This window comes from Balaenoptera ricei, chromosome 6 (genome assembly GCF_028023285.1).
Source record: "Balaenoptera ricei isolate mBalRic1 chromosome 6, mBalRic1.hap2, whole genome shotgun sequence".
Classification (NCBI taxonomy): Eukaryota; Metazoa; Chordata; class Mammalia; order Artiodactyla; family Balaenopteridae; genus Balaenoptera; species Balaenoptera ricei.
In genome coordinates this window covers 87,559,840-87,587,240 of record NC_082644.1, presented here as the reverse complement: position 1 = coordinate 87,587,240, position 27,401 = coordinate 87,559,840, and the positions used below count along the sequence as shown (strand labels likewise).

General features: G+C 39.7%; 1 protein-coding gene across 3 annotated transcripts in view; it reads right to left on the bottom strand.

The window, feature by feature from the left end:
- Window positions 1-15,624: 15,624 nt before the first annotated feature.
- Window positions 15,625-27,401, bottom strand: part of ZCCHC7 (zinc finger CCHC-type containing 7) — a 237,655-nt gene continuing 225,878 nt past the window's right edge. For all 3 annotated transcript variants that reach the window (XM_059925087.1, XM_059925088.1, XM_059925086.1), the window contains exons 7-9: window positions 24,487-24,582; window positions 18,387-18,504; window positions 15,625-16,180 (exon numbers count right to left, since the gene is read on the bottom strand). In XM_059925087.1, the coding sequence (XP_059781070.1) occupies window positions 15,744-16,180; window positions 18,387-18,504; window positions 24,487-24,582 (651 nt within the window). In that variant the 3' untranslated portion in view covers window positions 15,625-15,743. The remainder of the gene's footprint in view (window positions 16,181-18,386; window positions 18,505-24,486; window positions 24,583-27,401) is intronic.

Genomic DNA, 27,401 nt, shown 5'->3' with positions numbered 1-27,401 from the left:
TTTCTTTGCTTTTATCTTCCGTTTGAACGACAGACCTCACAATGATAATTTAGCAAGCTTTGTCTTGTTTTGTCTGCCTGAGGCTTGACAGAGCAACACCAGCAACCTGTGTACCCCCCAAAACCCTACAATGGGAGTCCCACACTCACCCTCTCCAGCCTTAAGCCACCTTCCCAAAGGAACTACTGTGGACCTTTCCATTTGGAAGGGCAACCTCCCAGTCCAGTGGACTAAGGTTTTAGTCACCCCTATTTTGGTAATATCACACACAGAATGGTGCTGGGGACCAGTGAGTTACATTCATTTACTGACACCTGTGTCAGGTCCCATTCTGGACCCTGTGAGAAAGGAGAAAGATGACATGGCCTTTATCTCTTTATTCTATCAACGTATGTTTGAGCCCCTACTCTACACCAGGAACACTTTGTAGCACTCAACTTGCTCGTACAGAGTCTGTCTTCTCCGTGGGCTACAAGCCCCATGAGCGCATGCATCATATTTGACTGGCTCATCACTGTACCTTGACCTCAGTGCAGTGCCTGGGACATAACAGCTATCTTATAAATATCTGTTGTAGAACTGAATGGGGTTTGAATCTGTCTCACCCACTAGAGAAAACGAGAGCTCCTCAAGAGTAGGGGAGCCCTTGTCAGCACAGGACCTGGCTCAGGTGAGATACTCAAGAAGTGTTTATTGAGTTGGCTGGATGGCCCAGTGTGGAGGTCCAGAGTGGGCCACACCTGACCAGGGCATGTGTTGGGGTGTGAACTCTGGGTTCTTTATGGGTTCCCATCTGCCTTGCTATGGGAACTGTGGCTCTTACTTTCTTCTGTGACCACTGCTCCTTACTTGTGGCTTTGGGGATTGAACAATTAATTGTGTAAAAGCTAAAAATAGAGACCTGACTCCACGAGGCTGCCATACAACAGCCAGTTCTAGGCACTTAACACTAGTTGTATGCTCAAAAAGGTGCTGTGAGGGGACATGACCCATGCTGAAACTGGGTTTCCTACTGAAACGGTATCAAATGGAGGGATTATGTTCATTATCAAGGGATTGATACTCAACTTTTCCTAAAAAGGTCCACAAGTGTGATGTTTAACCAGCTATCATGGCATTTATATAAAGTTCCTAGGCTGTGCACCAGCCACGCCTGTGATTGGTTGGTGAGGCATGAATGAGGGATTGGCTTGTGGGGTCACGAGGAAGCAGCTGGAAGACTCTCCTCGGAGAGAGGTTGGGCCTGATATGAGCAGCTGGAAAGATGGATGGAGAAGGAGACTGTATAGAGTAAGAAGGCTCTCAGAGGCTGGGTCATGGGAAGACAGCCAGGTGATGCTTACTGTAAGGGCCATGAGTTGCTAATGCGAATTCAATGACAAGAGTTGGGCAGGCTGGGGCCTTGCTGAGCTGCTGGTAGATTGAGGGCTGCCCACAGAGAGGCAGTGCTGCACACTGGTCATCACTATTGCTCTTGAGTGAAGCCAGTGGTGATTCTGGTTTGGTTAAGGCCAGGGATTCCAGTCACCATTAGACCATAGAACATCAGAGCAGGGAGCGACTAAGAACTCATCCAGGTTGATCTCACTGCTTCCAATTTTATAACGAGGAAACTGGGGCCCTGAGAGGAGGTCACAAGTTATCAGAGCTCAAAAAGGCACATGTCCTTGTGACAGCATCTGATTAGCAATATGTTTACCCTGGTCTGTTATGTTTAAAAGGCTAACTTATGTTTGGTGGACATACTTGGGGGACGTAAGTGAAAATTTGTTAGGACTATGCTAGTGTGTACAGGGCTGAACTCTTTGATATGAAGCAGGTAACTCAGAGGGAAGGAAGTGATGGTCTGGTTTCTCCACAGGAAATCCTTCCTTTGCATGTGTACCTACCTTCTGTCCTCACTCGGGCTGCCACAGGGCATTTCCAGAGAGGACCTTCCCTCAAGGGAATAAGAGATAGGAAGCTCCTGGTCTCTGACCTGCCCTGGGTCCCCAGCACCATTCCAGTGGCCCCCCAGAGATCTCCCCTTCCCTTTTGTCTTTGGTGATCCTTCTATACCTCCCTACTCCCCTCAACCCTATTCCCTTATTCTTGGAAAAGCCTTCTCCATCGAAAGGGAGGCACTGAGGATACCATTTCCTCACCTTGCTCACCTGTCTACACACCTACCTTCAACTCCTTTCAGGCATCCTTCTGGAGACATCCCTTCCCTCCTCCTTGAGTGCCATCAGTTGAGTTTTCTTCTGTTCTCCAACATCCCCTTTTCAGCACCTTCCTGTCAACAGCAACCAGGCAGAGTCCACTGTCCTGTTAACCTTTCATAGCCAAGGGTTTACAAAGAGATGTACATTTTCTCCTCTTCCCAGCTGCTCAATCCCTCCTCAATGCACTGTGGTCTGGCTTCTTGGCCCACCGCTATCTTGGAACTCCTTTGGTAAAGATCTCCAAAGAGCTACACGTCCCCAAATCAGAGAGATGCTTTTCAGTTCATACATTTATTTACCCAACATATATTTCACAGAGGAATTCAGGTATGAGAATATATGCAAGATGAGAAATTATAAATAATTAAAATAGCCTTAAGAAAAGTATACATCAGAATGGAGATTCAGAGAATAACAGATGAAATACTGCATCCCCCATAAAAGCTCAGGGAATAAAAACAAAGTGCAGCATGGTAGAAGCAACTCCTCTTACAGTTCTTGGGGGTGTGTAGTGGGTTGGATAGTGTTCCCCTCAAAGATATATACAAGTCTTAATCCCCAGTACCCATGAATGTGAACTTAACTGGAAATAGAGTCTTTGCAGAGGTAATTAAGGATCTTGGATCCTTGAGACCATCTTGGCCTTAGGATCAGCCCTAAAGCCAAGACACATAGAAACATAGAGGAGAAGATGGAGGCAGAGATTGGAGTTATGTGTGGAAGCATCAAGGACTGCCACCAGTATCTGGGAGAGAGGCAGGGAACAGATTTACCCTCAGAGCATCAAGAAGGAACCAACTGGCAGAGCAGAGCTGGAGGTATCATGCTCCTTGACCACAGACTATACTACAAAACTACAGTAATCAAAACAGTATGGTACTGGCACAAAAACAGACACATAGGTCAGTGGAACAGAACAGAGAGCCCAGAAATAAACCCACATACTTATGGCCAATTAATCTATGACAAAGGAGGCAAGAATATACAATGGAGAAAAGGTAGTCTCTTCAATAAGTGGTGCTGGGAAAACTGGACAGCTACATTTAACAGAATGAAACTAGAACATTCTCTAACATCATATACAAAAATAGACTCAAAATGGATTAAAGATCTAAATGTAAGACTGGAAACCATAAAACTCCTAGAAGAGAACATAGGCATAAATTGTAGCAATATTTTTTTGGATCTGTCTCTTCAGGCAAAGGAAACAAAAGCAAAATAAACAAATGGAACTTTTGCAGAGTAAAGGAAACCATCAACATAAAACGACAACCTACTAACTGGGAGAAAATACTTGCAAATGATATGACTGGTAAGAGGTTAATATCCAAAATATATAAACAGCTCATATAATTCAATATCAAAAAACAATCAACCCAATTAAAAAAATGACAGAAGACCTGAATAGGCAGTTTTCCAAAGATGACCTACAGATTGTCAGCAGGCACATGAAAAGATGCTCAACATCACTAGTCATCAGAGAAATGTAAATCAAAAAACAACAATGAGATATCACCTCACACCTGTCAGAATGGCTATCATCAAAAAGACCACAAATAAAAAATGTTGGCAAGGATGTGGAGAAAAGGGAACACTTGTACACTGTTGGTAGGAATGTAAATTGGGGCAGCCATGATGGAAAACAGTATGGAACTTCCTCAAAAAACTAAAAATAGAACTACCGTATGATCCAGCAATTCTACTCCTGGGTATATATCCGAAGAAAACAAAAAGAGTAATTCAAAAAGATACCTGCACCCCAATGTTCATGGCAGCATTGTTCACAATAGCCAAGATGTGGAGGCAACCTAAGTGTCCATCAACAGATGAATGGATAAAGAAGATGTGGTATATATATACAATGGAATACTATTCAGCCATAAAAAAGAACGAAATTTTGCCATTTGCAGCAACATGGATGAACTTGGAGGGCATTATGCTAAGTGAAATAAGTCAGACAGAGAAAGACAAATACTGTATGATATCACTTATATGTGGAATCTAAAAAATACAACTAGTGATCATAACAAAAAAGCAGCAGACCCACAGATACAGAGAACAAACTAGTGGTTACCAGTGGGGAGAGGGAATGGGGGAGGAGCAAAATAGGGATGGGGATTAAGAGGTACAAACTACTATGTATAAAATAAATAAGCTACAAGGATATATTTTACATCACAGAGAATATAGCAAATATTTTATAATAACTTTAAATGGAGTATAATCTATAAAAATTTTGAATCACTCTTGTATACCAGAAACTAATATAGTATAATAAATCAACTATACTTCAATTTTTTAAAAATTAAAAAAAAAAAAGAACCAACTCTGCTGACATCTTGATGTTGGACTTCAGGCCTCCAGAACTGTAAAAGAACAAGTTCTATTGTTTTAAGCCATCTAGTTTGTGCCCTAGGAAATGAGCATGGGCTACATCCTTGCTGTTTCATATCTCCATGCCTTTACTGACAAGATTCCTTCTCCTTGAAGGGCTCTTCCCTTTCGTTACCCTGGAATTTTTTTATTCTGTTATGAAGACCCATTGGAAGTCCTGGGCAAGAGAGGTCCTGCCCAGCCCCCTTGACTCTCCTTGACAGGACGATCCATATCCATCCCTGCAGTCCTCACCTGTATGATAAAGTCATTTTTGTTTTTGTCTCTTCAATTGCTTGTTAGTCCCTGAGCCTTGAGATTTCTTAGTAAAGTCAACCTTAATCAATACTACTACCGGCACAAAAAGGGTCCATGGCAAACATCTTTTGACTAAATAACTCAAAAGGCAATAAGAATACCAAAGGATTAATGTTGTCTGTGGTGGTCATAAAAGAGGAATAGGATATTCTGGAAGGAGGCAACAGCATAGGTAAACATGACCTAATCATTTATCCAATGGGTCTGGAAGGGTGAAGGAGGCAGAGGAGAGAGGAGTGAAAAACTGCAGAAGCTAAGCTGGGAAGGCTTTGAATGTTAGGGCAGGAAGTTAGACATCAGCCTGTGGGCCATGGTCCCCCAATGCTGGTGCAGATTTTCACCAGCATGCCTCTTAGATACATTTCCTACCACTCAGGCCTGAGAGATCAGCTACTGCCCTCCCCCAGGCCCCAAAAGTTGGACATGTGCCTTGTGATCAGTCTCCTTCTTAGCGCCCCCATGGGCAAAGCAGGAAACAAAACTGAGGATGGCCTGCGGACTACTGATCCTTGGCCTTGTCCTTTTTTTTTTTCCCCAGAATATTCCCAATTCAGTGAAAAAACATTAAAATGTTTCCAGTAGATTACGAATGAAATTAGACTTTTGTTTTGACATATATATACATCTGTGAAACTATCCCTCAATCAAGATAATGAAGGTATTCACCATCCCCAAGTTTCCTTGTGCCCCTTTGTAATCTTCCTGCCCTACCCAATCAGCCCCACCTCCAGGCAACCATGGATCTTCTGTTACTATAATTTGCATTTTTTGTAGTATTCCATTGTCAATTTGACCTTATTGGGTGCTGCATATTTTTTTATTCCTATAAATATTCTTGAGCTTTGTTCTTGGAATTGGTTATTTGGAAACACTCTGACTCTTTCAGGTCTTGTTTTTAAGCTAGTTAGGCAGAACCAGAGAAAAGTTTAGACCAAGTTTAGACCAAAAACTCTTCTGAGTACTGTAGTCACTGCTGCATGAACTATGAGGTTTTCCACTCTGACTGGTGAGAACAGAAACTATTCTTGGCCTTGTGTGAGCTCCGGATACAGTTCCCTCTAATCCTTTCAGGTGGTTTCCTCACACATATGCACTGACCAGTACTTAGCTGGGGACCCTCTGCAGATAGATCTCTGGACTCTCTATGCAGCTCTCTCCTTTCTGGTAATCCAATCTGCAAACTCTAGCCATTTTGGCTTCTCCAGGCTCCCAGCTCTGTTTCCTCAGTGAGGCTCTTCCTGGGTTTCCCCTCCTTGCTCCACAATTGGGAAACCCTCCATGCAGTCAGCTGGGGCAATCAGAAGGCCACCTCTCAAAGTTCACTCTTCTTCCTTGTCTATGTTCAATGCCTTGAAAACTGCTTCACATATATTTTTACATTGTTTCAGGATGGACGGTATATCTGATCCCTGTTACTCCAGTCTTGGCTGGAAGTAGAAATTTCTGAAACTACTTTTGATAAAGACTATGATATATGCTGCAATAAATTTGATATTCTGGGCTCTTTCATTTTGCACTGTCATATATGGGTACCACAAGCTGATAAACTCTTATTGAGAAAATGATTACATATAGTACATCAAAATGAAGTTGTATTTTCTGCATTCAAAAATTAAAAAACATTTTTTTGGTGTATTACTGCCAAGTATTCTTTTGTGGTAAGGGCTGTTCCGAGTTTACGGTTATAGCAGATGATGTTTTTCATTCATATTCCTGTGTCTCTGTCAGGAGGCTGCCTTCTCACTGCCCAAACCCACTTTGTCTAGAGCCAGAGTTGATTGGGAAAGGCTCCTGGAGCAGCTCTTAAACAATGGCTGATTTAAAACAAACAAAAAAATGATATAGACACACATACTCCTTTACCCCTGATCAGGGCAACTTTGAGGTGTGGCCCCTGCTGTCTCTAGTGTTCCCTTGGGAGTCTGAGAGCTACCCTCTGTGGGACCCTGATTTGATAAGGAATCCAGTTTGGATTCTTTCTCTTCTCTTCCCTGTCCCACTTCCCCACTCCCTTACCGTGTTTTATTGGAAACATTTCCCAGTAAATCACTTTAAAGGCTGATTTATTTCACAATTGTTAGGATGGGTATTTATTCACAAGACATTGCACCTTCGGTTTTCCATTTATTTTGCTCTTTACAAAATTCTCTTAATGGAAAAAATTTCAATTCCCTGGAAGACTGTAAAAGGCGCCTGGAACAGTTCTTTGCTCAAAAAGATAAAAAGTTTTGGTAAGATGGAATTATGAAGTTGCCTGAAAAACGGCAGAAAGTAGTGGAACAAATCGGTGAAAACACTGTTCAATAAGGTTCTTGGTTAAAATGAAAAATGTGGCTTTTAGTTTTACTTAAAAACCAAAGGAACTTCTGGTCAACCCAATACAATGTCCATCATATACATTAAACATACATTAAATGCACCTGAAACTTAAGTTGTTCTCTCTGGATAGCACAGCTCTGAAACAGCTTCATCACATGAAGTGATTCTCTGCATGACAGGCACTGCATGTCTTCCAATGGTTGGTACTTTTTGAAATGTTAATAAGTCCAAACCCTAGGAGCCTGTGCTGGACTTGGGTCCTGGTGTCTACAACCTACTGACATTCTTTTTTTAAAAATAAATGTTTATTTTTGGCTGCATTGGGTCTTTGCTGCTGCACGTGGGCTTTCTCTAGTTGCGGCGAGCGGGGGCTACTCTTCCTTGCGGTGCGCGAGCTTCTCACTGCAGTGGCTTCTCATGTAGCGGAGCACGGGCTCTAAGCACGTGGGCTTCAGTAGTTGTGGCACACAGGCTCTAGGGCGCAGGCTCAGTAGCTGTGGCCCATGGGCTTAGCTGCTCCACGGCATGTGTGATCTTCCCAGAGCAGGGCTCGAACCCCTGTCCCCTGCATTGGCAGGTGGCTTCTTAACCACTGTGCCACCAGGGAAGCCCCCTACTGACATTCTTAACCAATCAAATGTCCCATTAGATAGTCTCCAACCCTGCCCACCACACTGCCCCCTGCCTCAGTTTACTCCCTTTGTTCTCACACCACAATTCTCTATTTATTGCGACAGAGCTAACACCCCAACCTGGTGCTCTAGCATTTGTATCCATGCTTCCTGGTTATACCAGTAATTCCCCTCAGCTGGCTGAGCGGCCAGTAGCCTTGTCCCTCCACAAAGGGGTCCAAATGGTCTGTAGATATTCATGCCATGAAACTAGAGGCCCTTATTTCAGATGAGTGGGACATATCCCACCAAACTCTCAAACACCAGCACAATCTGATGAACGTCTAAGCTTTACAAGATAAGGGTACATCCTGTCAGATGTGGAAGGCAACCTGCACCCACTTCTTCTAGGCAGAATTCCTTTTGAGAAAGGGGTTGGGGCTTCAATTAGGGTTTCTCAATCTCAGCACTACTGATATTTTGAGCTGGTTAATTCTTTGTTGTAGAAGACTGTCTTGTGCATTGTAGAATTCTAGCAACATTCCTGGTCTCTACTCACTAGATGCCAGCAGTACCCTCTAAACTGTGAAAACTCAAAATGATAAGATCAGGGGATCAAGATAGTGATGAAGGAATGATTCTATTATTTTGTATGTAATTTTTTGTTGGCAGAAGAATTTTCAGTTGTTTCCTATGAGCAGCTTCGTTCTGTATCTTTTATCAACAGATTATTGGTATACTGTTAACCCTGTCTCTCCTTACAAACACAGCTCATATCAATCTTTTCCCTGCAGCACTAACAAATAACGTTTCTTTGCCCATCAGAGTGGCAAACAGAAAAAGGCATGAAAATATTCCATGTTATTGTGGGAGTCGGGAGATGAACACTCTCATACACTGCTAGGAATGTAATTTGCAACATGTACTAAAACTTGCATGAAATATATGCATGTTTTTTGACACATAAGTTCATAAGTTCTGCTTTATATGGAATAACTGAAGAAGATACAATGTGTGTAGAGGGATTTTTTTTTTTTAATAATGAAAATCAGAAGCAACCAAAAAAGTCAACAACAGAGAGCTGATTAAATAAATTATGGTATAACTATATAATAGGATATCATGTAACCATTGAAAATGGTGTAGATATATGTTTGATCAGAAAGAAAGATTTTCATTATTAAGTGGAAAAACAGGCTACAAAACAATATATTTATGTATAGAAAAAAGCGTGGACAGACAGACACTAAGAATTTTAACCATATCTTTGGGTAGAAGAATTAAGTATGATTTTTATGTTAAAAACATTTTCCCCCTTTGGTAGCAATACTTACATCAGACAAAATAGACTGTATTGAGACTGTAATGAGAGACAAAGAAGAACACTATATAATGATAAAGAGATCTAGCCAACAAGAAGATATACAATTGTAAATATATATGCACCCAACATAGAAGCATCTAAATACATAAAGCAAATATTAACAAACATAAAGGGAGAATTTGAAAATAATAGTAGGGGACTTTAACACCCCACTTACATTGGTGGAGAGATCATCCAGACAGAAAATCAATAAGGAAGCACTGGCCTTAAATGACACATTAGATCAGATATATATATGATATATGTATGTGTGTGTGTGTGTGTGTGTGTGCGTGTGAGTATGTATAAAACTTTACCTCCAAAAGCAGCAGAATACACATTCTCTTAAAGTGCACACGGGGGGGTGGGGGGGTGGGGGAAAAAAATAAAGTGCACACAGAACACTCTTCAGGATAAATCACATGCTAGGCCACAAAACAAGTCTCATTACATTTAAGAAGACTTAAGCCATACAAGGATCTTTTCTGACCACAATGGTATGAGACTAAAAATCACCTACAAGAAAACTGTAAAAAACACAAACATGTGGAGGCTAAACAATATGCTACTGAACAGCCAATGGATCACTGAAGAAATCAGAGGAAGTTTAAAAATACCTGGAGTTAAATGAAAATGGAAACAAAATGATACAAAAATCTATGGGATGCAGCAAAAGCAGTTCTAAGAGGGAAGTGTATAGTGGTACAAGCCTACCTCAGGAAACAAGAAAAATCTCAAATAAACAACCTAACCTTACATCTACAGGAACTGGAAAAAGAACAAACAAAACCCAGAGTTAGTAGAATAAAAGAAATAATAAAGATCAGAGCAGAAATAAATGATATAGAGACCAAAAAACAATAGAAATGATCAATGAAACTAAGAACTAAGAAAGATAAACAAAATTGATAAACTTTAGCCACATTCATCAAGAAAAAAAGAGAGGAAATCAGAAAGAGAAGTTATAACTGACATCATCAAACTACAAAGGATCATAAGAGATTAACATAAACAATTATATGCCAATAAAATGGACAACCTAGAAGAAATGAATAAACTGCTAGAAATATATAATCTCCCAAGACTGAATCAGGAAGAAATCAAAAATATGACAGACCAATAGACCAATTACCAGTAATGAAATTGAATCAGTAATAAACAAAACAAAACAAAACAAACAAAAAAACCTAAAAAAACTCCCAACAAACAAAAGTCCAGGATCAGATGGCTTTACAGGTGAATTCTACCAAACATTTAAAGAAGAGTTAACACCTATCCTTATCAAACTATTCCAAAAAACTAAAGAGGAAGAAATGCTTCTGAACTCATTCTATGAGGCCAGCATCACCCTGATACCAAAACCAAAGACACCACAATAAAAAGAAAATTACAGGCCAATATCACTGATGAACACAGATGCAAAAATCCTCAACAAAAAATATTAGCAAACCAAATTCAACAGTACATTAAAAGGATCATACATCATGATCAAGTGGGATTTATCCCAGGATTCAAGCATGGTTCAACACGCACAAATTAATCAAAGCGATACAATACATTAACAAATTGAAGAATAAAAATCATATAACAGATGCAGAAAAAGCTTTTGACAAAATTTAACATTTACTTATTTATTTATCTATTTTTGGCCACGTCACGCAGCTTGCAGGATCTTAGTTCCCCAACCAGGGATTGAACCCAGGCCCTGGCAGCGAAAGTGCTGAATCCTAACCACTGGACCGCCAGGGAATCTCCACAAAGTGAGTATAGAGGGAACATAACATAATAAAGGCCACGTATGACAAGCCCACAGCTAACATCATACTGAACAGTGAAAACCTGAAAGCATCTCCTCTAAGATCAGGACAAAGACAAGCATGCCCACTCTTGCCACTTCTACTCAACATAGTACTAGAAGTCCTAGCCACAGCAGTCAGACAAGAAAAAGAAATAAAAGGAACCTAGATTGAAAAGGAAGTAAAACTTGTTACTGTTTGCAGACGATATGATGCTATACACAGAAAATCCTAACAATGCCACCAAAAAACTATTAGAACTACTAAATGAATTCAGTAAAGTTGTAAGATACAAATTAATATACAGAAATCTTTTGTGTTCCTATATACTAACAATGAACTATCAGAAAGAGAAATTAAGAAAACAATCCCATTTAAAACTGTATCAAAAAGAATAAAATACCTAGGAATATACCTAACCAAGGAGGTAAAAGACTTGTACTTGGAAAACTCTGAGACACTGATGAAGGAAACTAAAGATGACACAAACAAATGGAAATATATACTGTGCTTATGGATCAGAAGAATTAATATTGTTAAAATGACCATACTACCTAAGGCAATCTACAGATTGTAATCCCTATCAAAATACCTATGCCATTTTTCACAGAACTAGAACAAATAATTCTAAAATTTATATGGAAACACAAAAGACCCCAAATAGCCAAAACCATCTTGAGAAAGAACAACAAAGCTGGAGGTATCATGCGAACTGATTTCAAACTATAGTGCAAAGCTACAGTGATCAAAACAGTAGAGTACTGGCACAAAAACGGACACACAGATCAATGGAACAGAAGAGAGTGCCCATAAATGAAGCCACATTTACATGGTCAATTAATCTACGATAAAGGAGGCAAGAATATACAATGGGGAAAAGACAGCCTCTTCAATAAATGGTGTTGGGAAAACTGAACAGCTACATGGAAAAGAATCAAACTGGACCACTTTCTCATATGATATACAAAAATAAACTCAAAATAGATTAACCAGTTAAATATAAGACCTGAAACTGTAAAACTTCTAGAAGAAAACATAGGCAGCATGCTCTTTGTCATTTAGCCATATTTTTTTGGATGTCGTCTCAGTAAGGGAAACAAAAGCAAAAAATAAACAAGTGGGACTGCATCAAACTAATAAACTTTTGCACAGCAAAGGAAGCTACTATCAACAAAACAAAAAGGCCACCTACTGATTGGGAGAAGATATTTGTAAATGATATATTAGATAAGGGGTTAGTATCTAAGATATAGAAAGAACTCATACAACTCAATATCAAAAAAAAAAAACCCGATTAAAAAATAGGCAGAGGACTTGAATAGACATTTTTCCAAAGAAGACCTACAGATGGCCAACAGGCACATTAAAAGATGCTCAACATCACTAATCATCAGGGAAATGCAAATCAAGACCACAATGAGATATCACCTCACACCTGTCACAATAGCTATTATCAGAAAGATAAGAAATAACAAGTTGTTGGCAAGGATGTGGGAAAAAAGGGAACTCTCATGCACTGTTGATGGGAATGTAAATTGGTATAGCCCCTATGGAAAACAGCATGGAGGTTCCTTAAAAAATTGAAGATAGAACTACTATATGATCCAGCAATTCCACTTCTGGGTATTTTTTTTTTTTTTGGCTGCACCACGCGGCTTGTGGGATCTTAGTTCCTCTACCAGGGATTGAACCCAGGCCCTTGGCAGTGAATGCGAGGGGTCCTAACCACTGGACTGTTAGGGAATTCCCCTCTTCTGGATATTTTTCTAAAGAAAACAAAAACACTAATTTGAAAACACTATGTTCAGTGCAGCATTATTTACAAGAGCCAAGATATGGAAGCAACCTAAGTACCCATGAATAGATGAATGGATAAAGATGTGATACACACACACACACACACACACACAGGAATATTACTCAGTCATAAAAAAAGAATGAAATCTTGTCATTTGCAACAATACAGATTGACCTAGAGGGTTTCATGCTAAGTGAAATAAATGACAGAGGAAGATGAATACCATATGATTTCACTTATATGTGGAATAAAAAACAAAACAAAGAAATAGGCATAATAAAGCATAAACAGACTCATAGAGAACAAACTGGTGATTGTCAGAGGGGAGAGAGGTGGGGGGAATGAATGAAATAGATAAGGGAGATTAAGAGGTACAAACTTCCAGTTATAAAATAAATAAATCACAGGGATGTAATGTACACTGTAGGGAACATAGTCAATAATATTGTAATAACTTTGCATGGTGACAGATGGTAAGTAGACTTATCGTGGTGATAATTTTGTAATGTATAAAGTACTGAATCACTTTATACATTATGCTGTATACCTAAAACTAATATAATCTGTAAGTCAATTATAATTCAATTAAAAAAAAGGTATAAACTTCCAGTTAAAAAATAAATGAGTCATGGGGATGAAATGTACAGTATGGTGAGTATAGTCAATAATATTGTAATAACTTTGTATGATGACAGATGGTAACTAGAAAAAATTTTTTAAAATATTTTTCCCCCTTAAAAAGAATATGTACTCCTTGTATAACATAAAGAGCTGATAATAAGCACTGTTAATAGCATGGTTCTGAAATAATAGGCACTGCCAGTAGCATGGTCCATGAAAGCAAGGCTTTCCATTGAGAAAGTTGGAGACAGTTTCTCTGTGCTCTATTCTAAGAATGCCAAACATGAATCAAGTTAGAACCCAGGAAAGCAGCTACTCAGGCTGTTTCTAATCAAAGTGGGACCAGAGGCAAAAGATGTTTAGTCTTCTCAATCTTAGCAACTATGTGGATCCTTATGGTTTGGGACATCTCCTTTTCTCTTAACCACATTTATCCATTTAAAGTCTTATTTGATTGTCAAATCACTAAATATTTTAAACTCCCCGTTCTTGTATGGAAAGTTAGTGTGTGAGTAGACTGACTAACTGAACACTTGGTGTAAGAGCCAGGTGCCAAGGGCAATGAAGAGGAAATGGAGCAGAAGCTCCTTTTGCGCTTCTGTTCTTTCCTTATCATCCTAATGCCCCAAAGTGAAGTAGCTCAGCCTCCTTTCCTATCTGCATATAAATGCATGGACCTGAAGGGTAAATTATACCCCAGAACAAAATGTTTGTCTAATAAAAAAAAATAAAATTTGGGAGGAAAAAGAAGGTAATGTGCAGAAACAAATAGAAGAAGAGCTTCGTTTCTTCCCTCCTCCAAACAATTTTCTAAGTATGAAAGGCAATCCCATTTCTGCCCTGAAAGCAGAGGTCCTCAGATCTGAAGGAATGCTAGTCACACCACATCAGTAATAAGCCACACCTGTCCCAGGTTCTGCTGAGAAATAATGCCAATTATCTCAAGGCTTACCACTCTATGAAGCCATTTTTCATGGCTGCCACTTTTAGCAGGGTATTAAAAGACTGTGCCCACTTACCTTAGGGTCAGAACAATCCCAGTAGATGTTAGGAAGCCAACCACCAACACACAACGAACGCTTGACACTTAGCTGAAAGCTGGGCAGCCACAGGGAAGGTGGTAAACTAAAGACACTAAGTCTGATTCTAGAGGAGAGATTCTCCCTTGCCCTCCAAAAGAAAAGAGAGCTAATCCTACCAGATATACAGCAGACTGTGTACTCCACAAAGAGTAAAACACAAATTTAAGATTCCAATTGTTGGAGAACATGGAGAAACATTTTGTTTCTCCATCTCATTTTATTCTGGCATAAAGCTAGTGCTTGGGCACAGTGAGGGCATTTGACCCCAGTTTATAGAGATTTTATAACTTTAGTCACTTGTCCAACCCAAGTACGCCCTTTGTCACTACTCAAACTCTCATTGTCTTTTTACATAGTAGACAAATTTATTTATTCTATTTCAGACATTTTATTTTTCTTATTCTAACATTAGGCTCTGATAAGTACAAAAGGTTCACAAGTATAAAAATTTCTGTATAACTCTGTGGTAGTTAAAAAACCCATGAGAACAAAACAATTTTTTAAGTTGGATGATATTCATCTTAAATATGTGAGGGACAGTCTTCCTCAAGTATGGCTGTAAAAATGGTAAAAATGATTTCCTTGTGATTAAGTTAAAAATTTTGATGACTCTTTTCACTTGTTTCAGGAAATCTGTTTCTCAACATTTACTCTGGATGGATTCCTTACTTGCATTTTGCTCTAAAACCTAATTCCCTGTCTCTTCAGTGCTTCAATGACGACACCTTCATTTTCAGCCTGTGATACTCTGACCAAAGTAAGATTCTGACACCAGCTTCAGAAGCAAGAAAACCCAGATTTAGATATATAGTTATTATCTTTTCCGATATTAAAAAAAAAGGAATGCTGAAAAAGTGATGAATTTTTCATATTAGCATTAATTTATCTTCTTGCAAGGATTTAATTTTCATACACTGCATACATTTAATGAGCTTTTCTATTTTTTCAAAATATTAAAAAAAATTTTTTCGTGAAAAGATTAATTCTTCCTATCCCTAGGGTACTGAGTGAATATAAATGACGTCCTGGAACAGGGGAAGTCCGAGTTTATCTTTCTGTTTTCTTACCTAACAACCTGTTGGACACAGAGAACTGAGATCTCCAAGGACTTTGTTCAATAGCTCTAGGTATGGCTGAGATTAAAAAAACAAAAACAAAAACCTCATTTTATTTAATCATAGATAATACAAATATTGCCAGGATGTTGTAGACATGAAGACCAAACACTGGGAAGCCAAATCAGAAGCTAACTCACAGCTTAGACTTTTTTTTTCCTCTGCTTAATGAGAAATAAATTATCATTGCCATCATCCTCCCAACAGCTCTCCTTTTTCTTATGCCTGACCCTCCTGCCCTCTCTGGGCAGCCTGTCTTCTCTTGGCTTGTGGTAATGCGATGAGTGGTGAAAGGGCTTGTGAGGCTTCTGGGTTTTGACAGTGCCAGGAGAAGAGTGGACTCTGGGGCCCCTGGGGTAGTCCTCATCCACTTCATGACACCTGTCAGCCTTCCTGTGCTTCTCACGCTCTCTGCTGGTCCTGTTCATGGCTTCTTTTTGGGTTTCTTTCTTTTCTTGAGGCCATGTGTTATTTCTCCATGAGGCATGGCTCTTCCTCATATCACGGTGGGGCCTCTTATCTGCTGCTTCCATATGAGGCCTCTTGAACTGCCTTGGAAAGTCCCCATTCTTCTGGAGTTCTGGAAAACATAAAAGTATTTCTGCATATTCAGCAGCTAGACAGTCCATGCAGAGCTTTCACTGGTCTGTAAATAACTTAGCAGAGAGGGAAGCCAGACATTTAAATGCATTAATGATATGACATTCTAAAGAGCCCTTACTAAGGTAAAAAAATCACTCACTAAAAACTCAATGGTTGTAGTTCTATATTTCTAAACATGGAAAACATCCAGAAATCCAATGATACTTATTTTGTTCAATACAGTTTAACTAGGTTCAACAAGGGAGACAGGGACCAGTGAGAGCAGTAATCATGTCAGCTTTGTGAAAAGTCACGTCTGACCAATTCAAGTTCCTGCAGTGATAAAGAGACAGCCCTTGATGGTAAGGTGAAGCAAGATGTATAATGTGGCCTTTTGACAGTTTCATATGACATTTCAATTATACTCTGAAGATAAAGTCTGGCCACAGTACTTATAGGTGGATGCCATACTGGACAGGAGATTATTCCTCCAGATTATTCCTCCAGAGTAGAGATCACTGGCTTAGAGACTGAGTGTGCACATGTGCACACACTTGAGTATCTAAGAGGTTTAAGTGCCAGATTTGATGTTATATTTTATCAGGACTCGGCACTCTTACTGTAAGCGTCTGATGGTAGTGATTCTGATGGGATAAGTGGGAGATGAGGTTACAGTGAGGGATGAAAACTAAGGTCAACAGAACCCTGAAAGATTAAAGAAGTCACCAATAAAAAAATGGGACAGAGTGCGAAGTAGTATATTTAGGGGACAAAAATGAATTCTAGAATATAGAGCAAAAGTAAGTATCAATAATTACTTATAGACTTCAGTATAAAATATAAAGTCCAATATAGTGAGCCTCAAAGTGGATCTGTGCCACAGAGTTGCTGATATAACTAATTAAAAAGGAGAACAAAGGATATTTCCCTGATTATAAAAAGAAAGCATCCACAACCCTTTAATCCAGAGATGACATTTTGGTGCATTTCTTTGTAATCTTTTAAAAATTTAGTTGGCTAATCATTATCTTCTTGTACTATAATTTCTCTACACAGAGAGATAAAATATGCAAAATATGCAGGAGTTGAGAAGTAATTCCTCTACTTTCCTCCAAAATTACTATCTTCATTTTGAAAGGACCTGAACTCAGAGAGAGTCTGGAAGAGAATAATGAAAAGGTCAAGGGTCAACAATGTATGCGTTAACTTGAAAAATATAGAACTATTTGGTCCTGAAAGCAAAAGAAGTAACTTTGTAAACCACTGTGAAGCATACGGCAAGAAAGAAGAGTGGCAGAGAAAATAAGCCTAAATTATAAAATAACTTGGTGAGAAAGAACATTATGTTAGCAACAGCAAATAAAGAAATGGAGGTGGCTGTGGATCTGGAGCTCTGTTCATAATGGTGGCCAATAAAAAATGACTTCTTTGGGGAAGCTCCAGGAATCACCTAGCAGGGAAAGCTTTTCTTTGCTTGAAAAATACTAGAGCTATAAAGAGGGAGAACATAATTATTTGTTGAAAAGAAAAATCTCAAAGGAGCCTTTAAAAACTCTGCATGCATAAATGGATGTAAGTATTTTCTGGACATTTTCTAAAATGATCATCATGTGAAAAAAATGTTCATTGTGAATAGGTTACAACACAGGATTTTTGAAGTAGGTGCTTGATTTCTGGAGATCAAGAAAGTTCCAGTTTCGGGCTTCCCTGGTGGCGCAGTGGTTAAGAATCCACCTGCCAATGCAGGGGACACGGGTTCGAGCCCTGTTCTGCGAAGACCCCACATATCGCGGAGCAACTAAGCCCGTGCACCACAACTACTGAGCCTGCGCTCTAGAGCCCGCGAGCCACAACTACTGAAGCCCGCGCGCCTAGAGCCTAAGCTCTGCAACAGGAGAAGCCACCGCAATGAGAAGCCTGCGCACCGCAACAAAGAGTAGCCCCCATTTGCCGCAACTATAGAAAGCCTGCGTGCTTTCTCTTTTTTTTCAAGGGCAACAAAGACCCAACGCAGCCAAAAATTGATAAATTAAATAAATAAATTTTAAAAAAAGAAAAGAAAAAAAGTTCCAGTTTCTATAGTAATTATTAAAAGCATTTTCTGTCCTAACCAAAGGCCCACAAAGCAGTTTGCAAAGACAGTGCAAAAAAAGAAATTTAGGAACTATTGCAAAGGTGATTTAGTGAGAAATCTAGTAACATACCTTTCACTTTTCGTTTTATTCTCTGATCTCTCTCCCGGATTTCGTATTTGTCATCATAGTAGTAGATGAATGGAGATGTTGGAAAGGTCTGGTTAAACATTCGTCTTTCTGTACATTCCTGCAAATTGTATTTGAAATTATGATGTCACAAGGTCACACTGTTCAGACAACTTTTTTGGTAAGATTATGGACCACTGTAATTAGTGATGAGCCCCCACTGCTGATACTCACACTGTGGCTGCAGGATGTGGTCTTGCTGGGACACTGGGAGGATCAGCCAAACACTCGATCGGGCTTACATGCTAGTCTTTCAGGCTTGGATTTTCTTCCTTTATTTCTTTACCTACAAAACCCTTCTTATCTTTTTAAAATCTTCCCTGCCAACCCTCTCCCCCAGCAATGCCTTATTCTTCTGTTGGAGGGTTTATTTTATTTAAAATTATGTTTTATCAGTTCTTTGCTTGTCTGTCTCTTCTAACAGCCTTCCATCAAGTGTTTCTCCTTTTCTTCTTCTCTTCACATTTACACCCTCAATGTGGGGGTAAATTCTAAGCCCTTTACTCCCTTTCATCCACACAAGTAGTTTTTGCAAGCTTATTTTAAGTCAACACTCACTGCTCACAAGGGCAGTGATTCTTATGGTGGGGAGCAGGGTGGTGGTGGGTTGTGCCTAGCTTGAAAATGTTCCTAGGTAATTCTGAAGGAAACCTCTCTTCTCTTTGCTCCCCTTACTCAAGAAGAGATCACTCCTCTCACTCACCCCAGGACAGCTCCCTACTCTCCTAACTCTGGCCTTCTGGTAGCTGCTACTTTCCAAATCCACATCCTTGGCCTGACCCATGTCCCATGTAGTAGGCTTTGTTAATCCTGGTCTGTGACGTATATCCATTCAGCTTGTCTCAAACCAAATAATGTCTTTCATTTGAAAGAAGCTTCATTTTGGAACTTTCCGCTTCTGTCTTCTGCCATCTTGCTTAAAATCTATTATAAACGTTCAGTGCTTCTGAGCTAGGTACTGAAGAAAAATTAAACTACAAGTATCCCCTGCTTTTAAAAAGTTTGCTTTATACTGCTTCATTTTTATGAAAGACCTGTTTTCACTAGCAGAAAGAAATATGAAGAGGATTTTCACCTTTACAAGAAAAGGTGAAAAGTGAAAATAGTGTTTAGCGTTTGTTTTGCAGCAACCATTATAGACAGTGAGCACCCCGAGCAGTGGGAGTGGCACCACCAAGCTCCTTCCCCAGGAACTACACTCAGCATCTCGGCCTCAAGCCGCCATAGCTTTGAACTGTGTCTGTGAGCCTCTGTGCCTTATCTCCGTTTATTTTTTGCATTCGTTTGAAAGATGTGTTGTAAGGTAACTGCTTCTTCGCTTTACAGCTACTTTGGCTTAGGAAAGGTTTCACAGGAACGCTCTACTTTCAGATAATGGAGAAAATCTGTACCTCTTAGGAAGAAAGTATGCGAAATACCTGCCTAGAATTTAGCTGATTTATCATAACTTTGTCATTATATACTCAACTTGTAATTTTTTTTTCTTAACATCTTTATTGGAGTATAATTGCTTTACAATGGTGCGTTAGTTTCTGCTTTATATCAAAGTGAATCAGCCCTACATATACATATATCCCCATAACCCCTCCCTCTTGCGTCTCCCTCCCACCCTCCCTATCCCACCCCTCTAGGTGGTCACAAAGCACCGAGCTGATCTCCCTGTGCTCTGCGGCTGCTTCCCACTAGCTATCTATTTTACATTTGGTAGTGTATATATGTCCATGCCACTCTCTCACTTCGTCCCAGCTTCCCCTTCCCCTTATCCTCAAGTTCATTCTCCACGTCTGTGTCTTTATTCCTGTCCTGCCGCTAGGTTCTTCAGAACCATTTTTTTTTTTCTTTTTTTAGATTCCACGTATATGTGTTAGCATACGGTATCTGTTTTTCTTTCTGACTTACTTCACTCTGTATGACAGGCTCTAGGTCCATCCACCTCACTACAAATAACTCAGTTTCATTTCTTTTTATGGCTGAGTAACAGTCCATTGTATATATGTGCCACATCTTCTTTATCCATTCATCTGTCGATGGACACTTAGGTTGCTTCCATGTCCTGGCTAATGAACATTGTGGTACGTGACTCTTTTTGAATTATGGTTTTCTCAGGGCATATGCCCAGTAGTGGGATTGCTGGGTCGTATGGTAGTTCTATTTTTAGTTTTTTAAGGAACCTCCATACTGTTCTCCATAGTGGCTGTATCCATTTACATTTCCACCAACAGTGCAAGAGGTCAACTTGTAATTCTAAGATACTTGACCAAACTGGCCACCATATACTTAGAAACATAATTTGTAGATTTTAAAAACTAGGAATCATTCTAAATATACACTTAAGTATAGAAAATAAAGTAATGGAAATCTGTACCTAACCATTTAGCTTTATCAAATCAACATTTACCCTTAATTTAGTTGTTTCCCCCTAAGCATTAACGATATAATTGAGATCCTCTGTGTAACTCTCCTTCCCACTTCCCATTCATCTCCTTCCCTTTCCAGAAGCTGCCATGGTCTTAAAGTTGGTGCCTGCCATTCTCATGTTTTAATACTCTTACCATTAATAAATATTCCAATAAACAATAGTATAACTTTGAAGTGCTCAGATTTCACAAAAATGGTAACATTCTATAAATATTTTGAAGTATTTTTAGGTTATAATAGTTTCACAGACTAAGGTGAGTGGTGTTCTTTGGATTATCTATCTGAATAAAGGTTTGGTAACACTTGACTACAAACCTACCTGGGTCTGGTATATTTTGGTGGGGAGAATTTTGATTATTAATTCAGTTTCTTTAGTGGTATTGGTTCATGTAAGTTTGTTCTTCTTCAATTATTTTGATTAATTTATACTTTTGCAGAGAATTATTTATTTTATCTGCATTTTCAGATTTAACATTGAACTTTATTTTTTGTTTGTTTGTTTTTTGGCCACGCAGCATGCAGTATCTTAGTTCCCCCACCAGGGATCAAACCTGTGCCCCCTGCAGTGGAAGCACAGAGTTTTAACCACTGGACAGCCAGGGAAGTCCCTAACATTGAACTTTATGAAGTTTATACAGTATTCTCTTTAAGTAAAAAATTATACTGTATTTTAAGCTATTTACACTTATTCACTCATTGTTTATTTGTATCTTTTCCTTTTCTTCAAGCAGTTTTTCCAGAAGTCTCTTTTCTTTTGAAAAGAAAATGTTTTCAAAGAACCAGCTTTTGGTTTTGAGGATGCTATTAATCATGTTTTCTATTTCAGTAATTTTGGTTCTTATCTTTATAATTTCCTTCTTCCAACTATCTTCAGATTTAACCTGTTGTTGAGTTTCTGGATCTTTTTGGGCTTTTTTGGGTATTGAAAGTTATAAGGCAAACCTATAGGGTAACATAAAGAATTGCTTTTATAAATCACTATCCATGGTGGCACCAAGTTTCCAGAAGAAAGGATACCCATAAATGATTTGGGTCTAAGATTCTACTATGGTTTGAATGTTTGTGTATCTCCCCACCCAATTCATGTGTTGAAATCTAAACCCCAAGGTGATGGTATTAGGAGGTGGACCCTTTGGGAGGTGATTAGATCACAAGGGCGGAACTCTTGTAAAACAGACCCCACAGAGCTCTCTAGCCTCTTCCACCATGTGAGGACACAGCAAGAAAGTGCCATCTATGAGGAAGCGGCCCTCACAAGACACTGATTCTGCACCATGGTTGTGGTGAGAAATAAATTCCTGTTGTTTACAAGCCACTCAGTCTATGGTAGTTTGTTTATAGCAGCCTGAATAGACTAAGACAGATTCTACAGAATATTAAGAGCAAATTACAATTACAAAAAGGTACTAGAGCTCTTGATATACTCCCAGCGCCCCACTCATCCTGGAGTAGCCTCTTTACATGGTGAGTACTGTTTTCTATTTCAGTTTGCCTCATATAGAGCCGCTTATGATTGTCCCTGCCTCGCCAGTTAGAGTGAGTGGAATTAGGGAAGGGCGATGCCACATTCCCCTTAGAGTATCTTTCACATGAAGAAGCTATTTATTAACATCTATAAAGCTGGAGTTCTGAAACTGAAGGGGAAGGGCCCTCAGACAGCTGTAACTACCTACCCAGTCTCCTATTTGGATCCTATACAGTCTAGACTGATGTGGCTCTACAGAGCTATACAGTACTATAAACACTTTCCAAAGCTAAATGTAAATTATATTTTGATTATCCACATCGCTGGTCCCCTCCATTAGCACAGACAATTGATAGTTGGCTATATAATTTATCTACTATTCTGGATTAGCCACACCACTGATCTTCTTCATTAGTGTGGATAATCTAGAGTTCTTCATCTATGGCAGCAATGAGGCTGCCAAATTTGCTTTATGGTAAATTAAAAATTATCTAAATCTAGATTTCAGGGATAAGTTCCAAATGCTTTTAATATATTTCCTATCTACATTAACAGGAGTGACTAGTAAGCAGTATGTGTCCAACTCTAATTGTTTTTCCTTAATTGAACAAACATAAATGCTAAAATTATACCCTTTTGCTTTAAAGAGGTAAGCAAGCATAAATTGTACATCTGTGTGATTTGTGTGGCAGTGGACTGCTTATGTGAATATGTTCGCTAAACAACATCTGAGTTTTGGCAACAAGGAGGAATACACAGAGCAGTAAAAGATCTAGAGATGATAATTCTGCAAAAAAAAAGGTATTCTCAAACTAGCTTTTCAGTGTGATTTCTATAGAAGTGAGGTAATTATACTGCAAGGTCCCTCCGTCTGTATCCCCATACTATGAATCTGATCACATTGGAAATAACAAATCAGTGCTGAGAGCTCTCCCTGTACAACTTCTTTGCTTTGGAAATAAAGAAACTGGAGACCAAGGAGAAAAAGTGGGTTGTTTTAAGTCACAGGGTTAAGTCAGTAGTAGAGCAAAAATTAAAACTGAGGATCAGAGCTCCATCCTATCTTTCATATTCTATCCCTTCACTCCACGGTCCCGCTGTCCCAATGTGGAAGAAAAACTCCATCTGTTGATGGACTCTGTCCCCCACTTTTTCTTCTCCAGACTTTTTGTCTCTCCCCGTATGGTAGAGCTCTGCCCCCAAGGTCTGCACTGGTGAAGTGCTATGGTCAGAACTCAACACGTGACCTGCAATACCATTCCATCCTACTGCTCACACCTCTACCCATTTTGTAGACTCCCTACCTCTGCATGCTTTCCACCTCCTGTCATCAGATCTGACTTGATATTAGTATATTTTGGTTTCTAGGCTATTAGAAGCCTATCTGGAGACTGGGAGTGTATTTCTCCATACAGATTTTCTACTTCTTGTGCCACTGCCTTTCCTCCTCTGTCTCAAGATTCCCAGAACGTATGGGCTGTGAGTCTACTCTTACTGCATCCTGCCTCCGGGATGAGCTGCTGCTGTTTCATGCTTAATGAGGTAACTGGCTAGGAGACTCATGCCCACCTCACAGCAGCAAGTTCCTGCTTTGACGCCTCAGTATCTAGGACACACACAGTTTGGCCCTTTCAGTTAGGGTTAGGAAATATGCAGGTTGGATAGGGAATTGGGGCATCTGTGGGGTAGGCAGGATGGTTGATGATGCAGCACCTCCGTCTTTCCACTAGCGAGCGTCAGGGTTTGCATGGGAGTGGTGAAGATTTAACTGAACAGTGTATCAGGGAAAACCAGAGATACTGGAGAACTATACAGAAAATCTAAAAATCGCGATTTGGCTGGGTCAAAGTGCTAGTAATCCTAAGAACTTGTGAGAACTGTAACCATTCTACTGACTACTATTATTTGTCTGAATGATTCTATGAGTTGTACTTGTTTTAGACTAACATGCATGTATACTTAAAACATTTAGAAGAATGTGCTCTGACAGATCTGTTACTCTGGTAGGGAGAGGAGAAGCAAATCAGTTGAAAATATATTAAGTCTTACTTCAAGATATTAGTTTATAAAAGAAATGTGTTCAGAATTACTCGGGCTCATCTTTCAGCAACCACTCCTGAACAACAGAATGCTTTATGCCCAAATTCCACTTAAACTTACATGTCCGTAATGGCCTTCTTGTCCGCAGTTGTAGCAATACACTAAGGCTGATTGTCCAGAAGGGGTCTTTGGCTTTTTGGGTGGTCCAGGTTTGGTCTGCAACATGAATATTTGTGAAGATTTAGTGAATGTCAGAAGAAAATTAAAACCTCGTTCTTTCCAAAAGAACTTTTAAAAAAAATATATCCTCAAGGTTTTTATTTATTTATATTTGGCTGCATTGGGTCTTCGTTGCTGTGCACGGTCTTTTCTCTAGTTGCGGCGAGCGGGGGCCACTCCTTGTTGCGGTGTGGAGGCCTCTCCTGTTGCAGAGCACGGGCTCTAGGCGCGTGGGCTTCAGTAGTTGTGGCTCGCAGGCTCTACAGCACAGGCTCAAGTAGTTGTGGCACACAGGCTTTGTTGCTCTGCGGCATGTGGGATCTTCCCGGACCAAGGCTCGAACCCGTGTCCCCTGCCTTGGCAGGTGGATTCTTAACCACTGTGCCACCAGGGAAGTCCCAGGAGGCAGTATTTCTAAGGAATCGCTTACCCAAAAAAAGTTCTTGGGACTTCCCTGGTAGCGCAGTGGATAAGAATCCGCCTGCCAAGGCAGGGGACACGGATTCGAGCCCTGGTCCGGGAAGATCCCACATGCCGCAGAGCAACTAAGCCTGTGCGTCACAGCTACTTGAGCCTGCGCTCTAGAGCCCGCGAGCCACAACTGAGCCCACACACCACAACTACTGAAGCACACGTGCCCTAGAGCCCGTGTGCCACAACTACTGAGCCCATGTGCCACAACTACTGAAGCCCACGTGCTCTAGGGCCCACATGCTGCAATTACTGAGCCCGCGCACCTAGAGCCCGTGTTCTGCAACAAGAGAAGCCACCGCAATGAGAAGCCCGTGCACTGCAACAAAGAGTAACCCTGCTCGCCACAACTAGAGAAAGCCTGCGTGCAGGAACAAACTGCATGCAGGAACAAAGACCCAACGCAGCCAAAAAATAAATAAATAAAATAAAAATAAATAAATAAATAAATAAATAAAATTAAAAGAAGAAAAGAAATACTGCCTCCTACACCCCATATTCAGATGGTTCTGTGTATTGAAGTGTGTAACATGGTAACAATTCTTTTATTCTTAACATCAACGTGTGCTTTCCTCACCTTCCTCGCTCCTCATTCCATTCCGCATTGTGCCCAATACTGTGTTACATATTAGGTATCTCAGAGGAGAATAAAAGCCCAGTAGAACATGACAGACGTAAAAATAGATAACGACAACAATGTAAGCACAGTGATAGAAGCGTGTACAATGTATTAATGGAGTGCCAAGGGGGACCCATCATTGGATGGGTAAGGAACTCACGTAAAGCTTCCCTTGAAATATAAAAAATTTAAATTTACTCTAAGAATTAGGTGTAAATCAAATGGAAAATTTTAGGTAGAGGGTAAAGAGAAATTAGGATGCTTTTCAGGTTTCTAACTTGGGTAAACTGGTGAGCAGTAGTGTCAACAACTGATTCAGAAAAGGTAGGAAAAGAAGGCAGAGTCAATTTAGAGGGAAAGATGATGAAGTCTTTTTTGGATGCTGAGTATCTAGGTGGAGATAGATGTCCACCAGGCAGTTATCTGTGTAAGATAAAGCTTAGAAAACACGTCTGTGCTGAAGATTAGATCTGAAAGTAAGCTGCATTAATAGTGGAGGCTGAAATGACCTGAGTGGACAGTATCGCCATAGCCAGATGAGCAGCAGTGAGCTAAAGATGGAACCCTGGGAACAACAACACACGAGAGGCAGGCAGAAAAACCTACGAAAGAGACAGAGAAGAAGAGGTTAAAGAACGCAGAGCCACAGAGAATAGTCATAGACCTTAGAGTAGTTTCAAGATGGATGAACTGATCTACGATGTCAAATACAGCAGAGAAGCCTAGTGAGATTAGGGCTGGGAAACATCCTTAGATTTCACACTGTTCATGGATAACTTTATTGTGAGAATTTTGGAATCAGTAAGAAGGTAGAAAGAGTAGAAAGCAATAGGTTGAAGAGTGAAGGAGATGCATTCAAAGGTGGTAGCACTATAAAGAAGAGCAAGGAAATGATTACCCACAAAAGCCAGGACAGTGGTTACTTCCTGTGTGGGAGAGAATAGAGCACAGAGGGTCTCAGGGTAGCTGCAATTTTCTATTTTTGAACATAGTGGTGTCATATAACTTAAGTGTGTTATATAACTAATTTATTAAATTGTACACATATGTTTGATGCACTTTTCACTATGTATATTACATTTCATAACAAGAAATGTTTAAAAAAATGAATGGAAGTTGAAGAAAAGTAGACAGTAGGTATATATTATTTTAAGAAGCATGAGTAAGAAGGGGCAAAATAAGATCAGTCAGTACCTAGGAGGAGGATTTGGTGGAGTTTGTTAATAGAATGGGAGAGACCTGAACATGTGAGAAAGCTAATAGAGGTGGAGAAGTTGAAAACACAGAGAAAGGATGGATAGAGCAAAACTCCTGACGTGGCACAGGCTTTAAACAGGAAGAGAAAAAACTAATTCCCCCCATATTTTTTGGAGATTGGAAGGATGAGAATAAATTTGGATAAGTTTATTTCTTATATTCTTTATTGGGTGTCTACAAAGAGGGCCAACTAACTGGTCTGTCAACTGATTTTGTTGTTATTTAATGTGGCGAATAGGTGGTCTGTGGGATGTTTTATTTTCTTGATACAGGAAAATAATCTATAGGTTATACAAATAACCTTCTTCAAACAACTTTACTTTTAGCTCCATTTCCTAAATTGAAAAACTGGAGGATGACAATAACCTTAAAGATGTTTTCTAATGAAAATACAAAATGGAATTTACGATCTCAGCTATTACCAATTGGGATATAATCAAAAACACAGTCAACAAATGTCTTATATCCT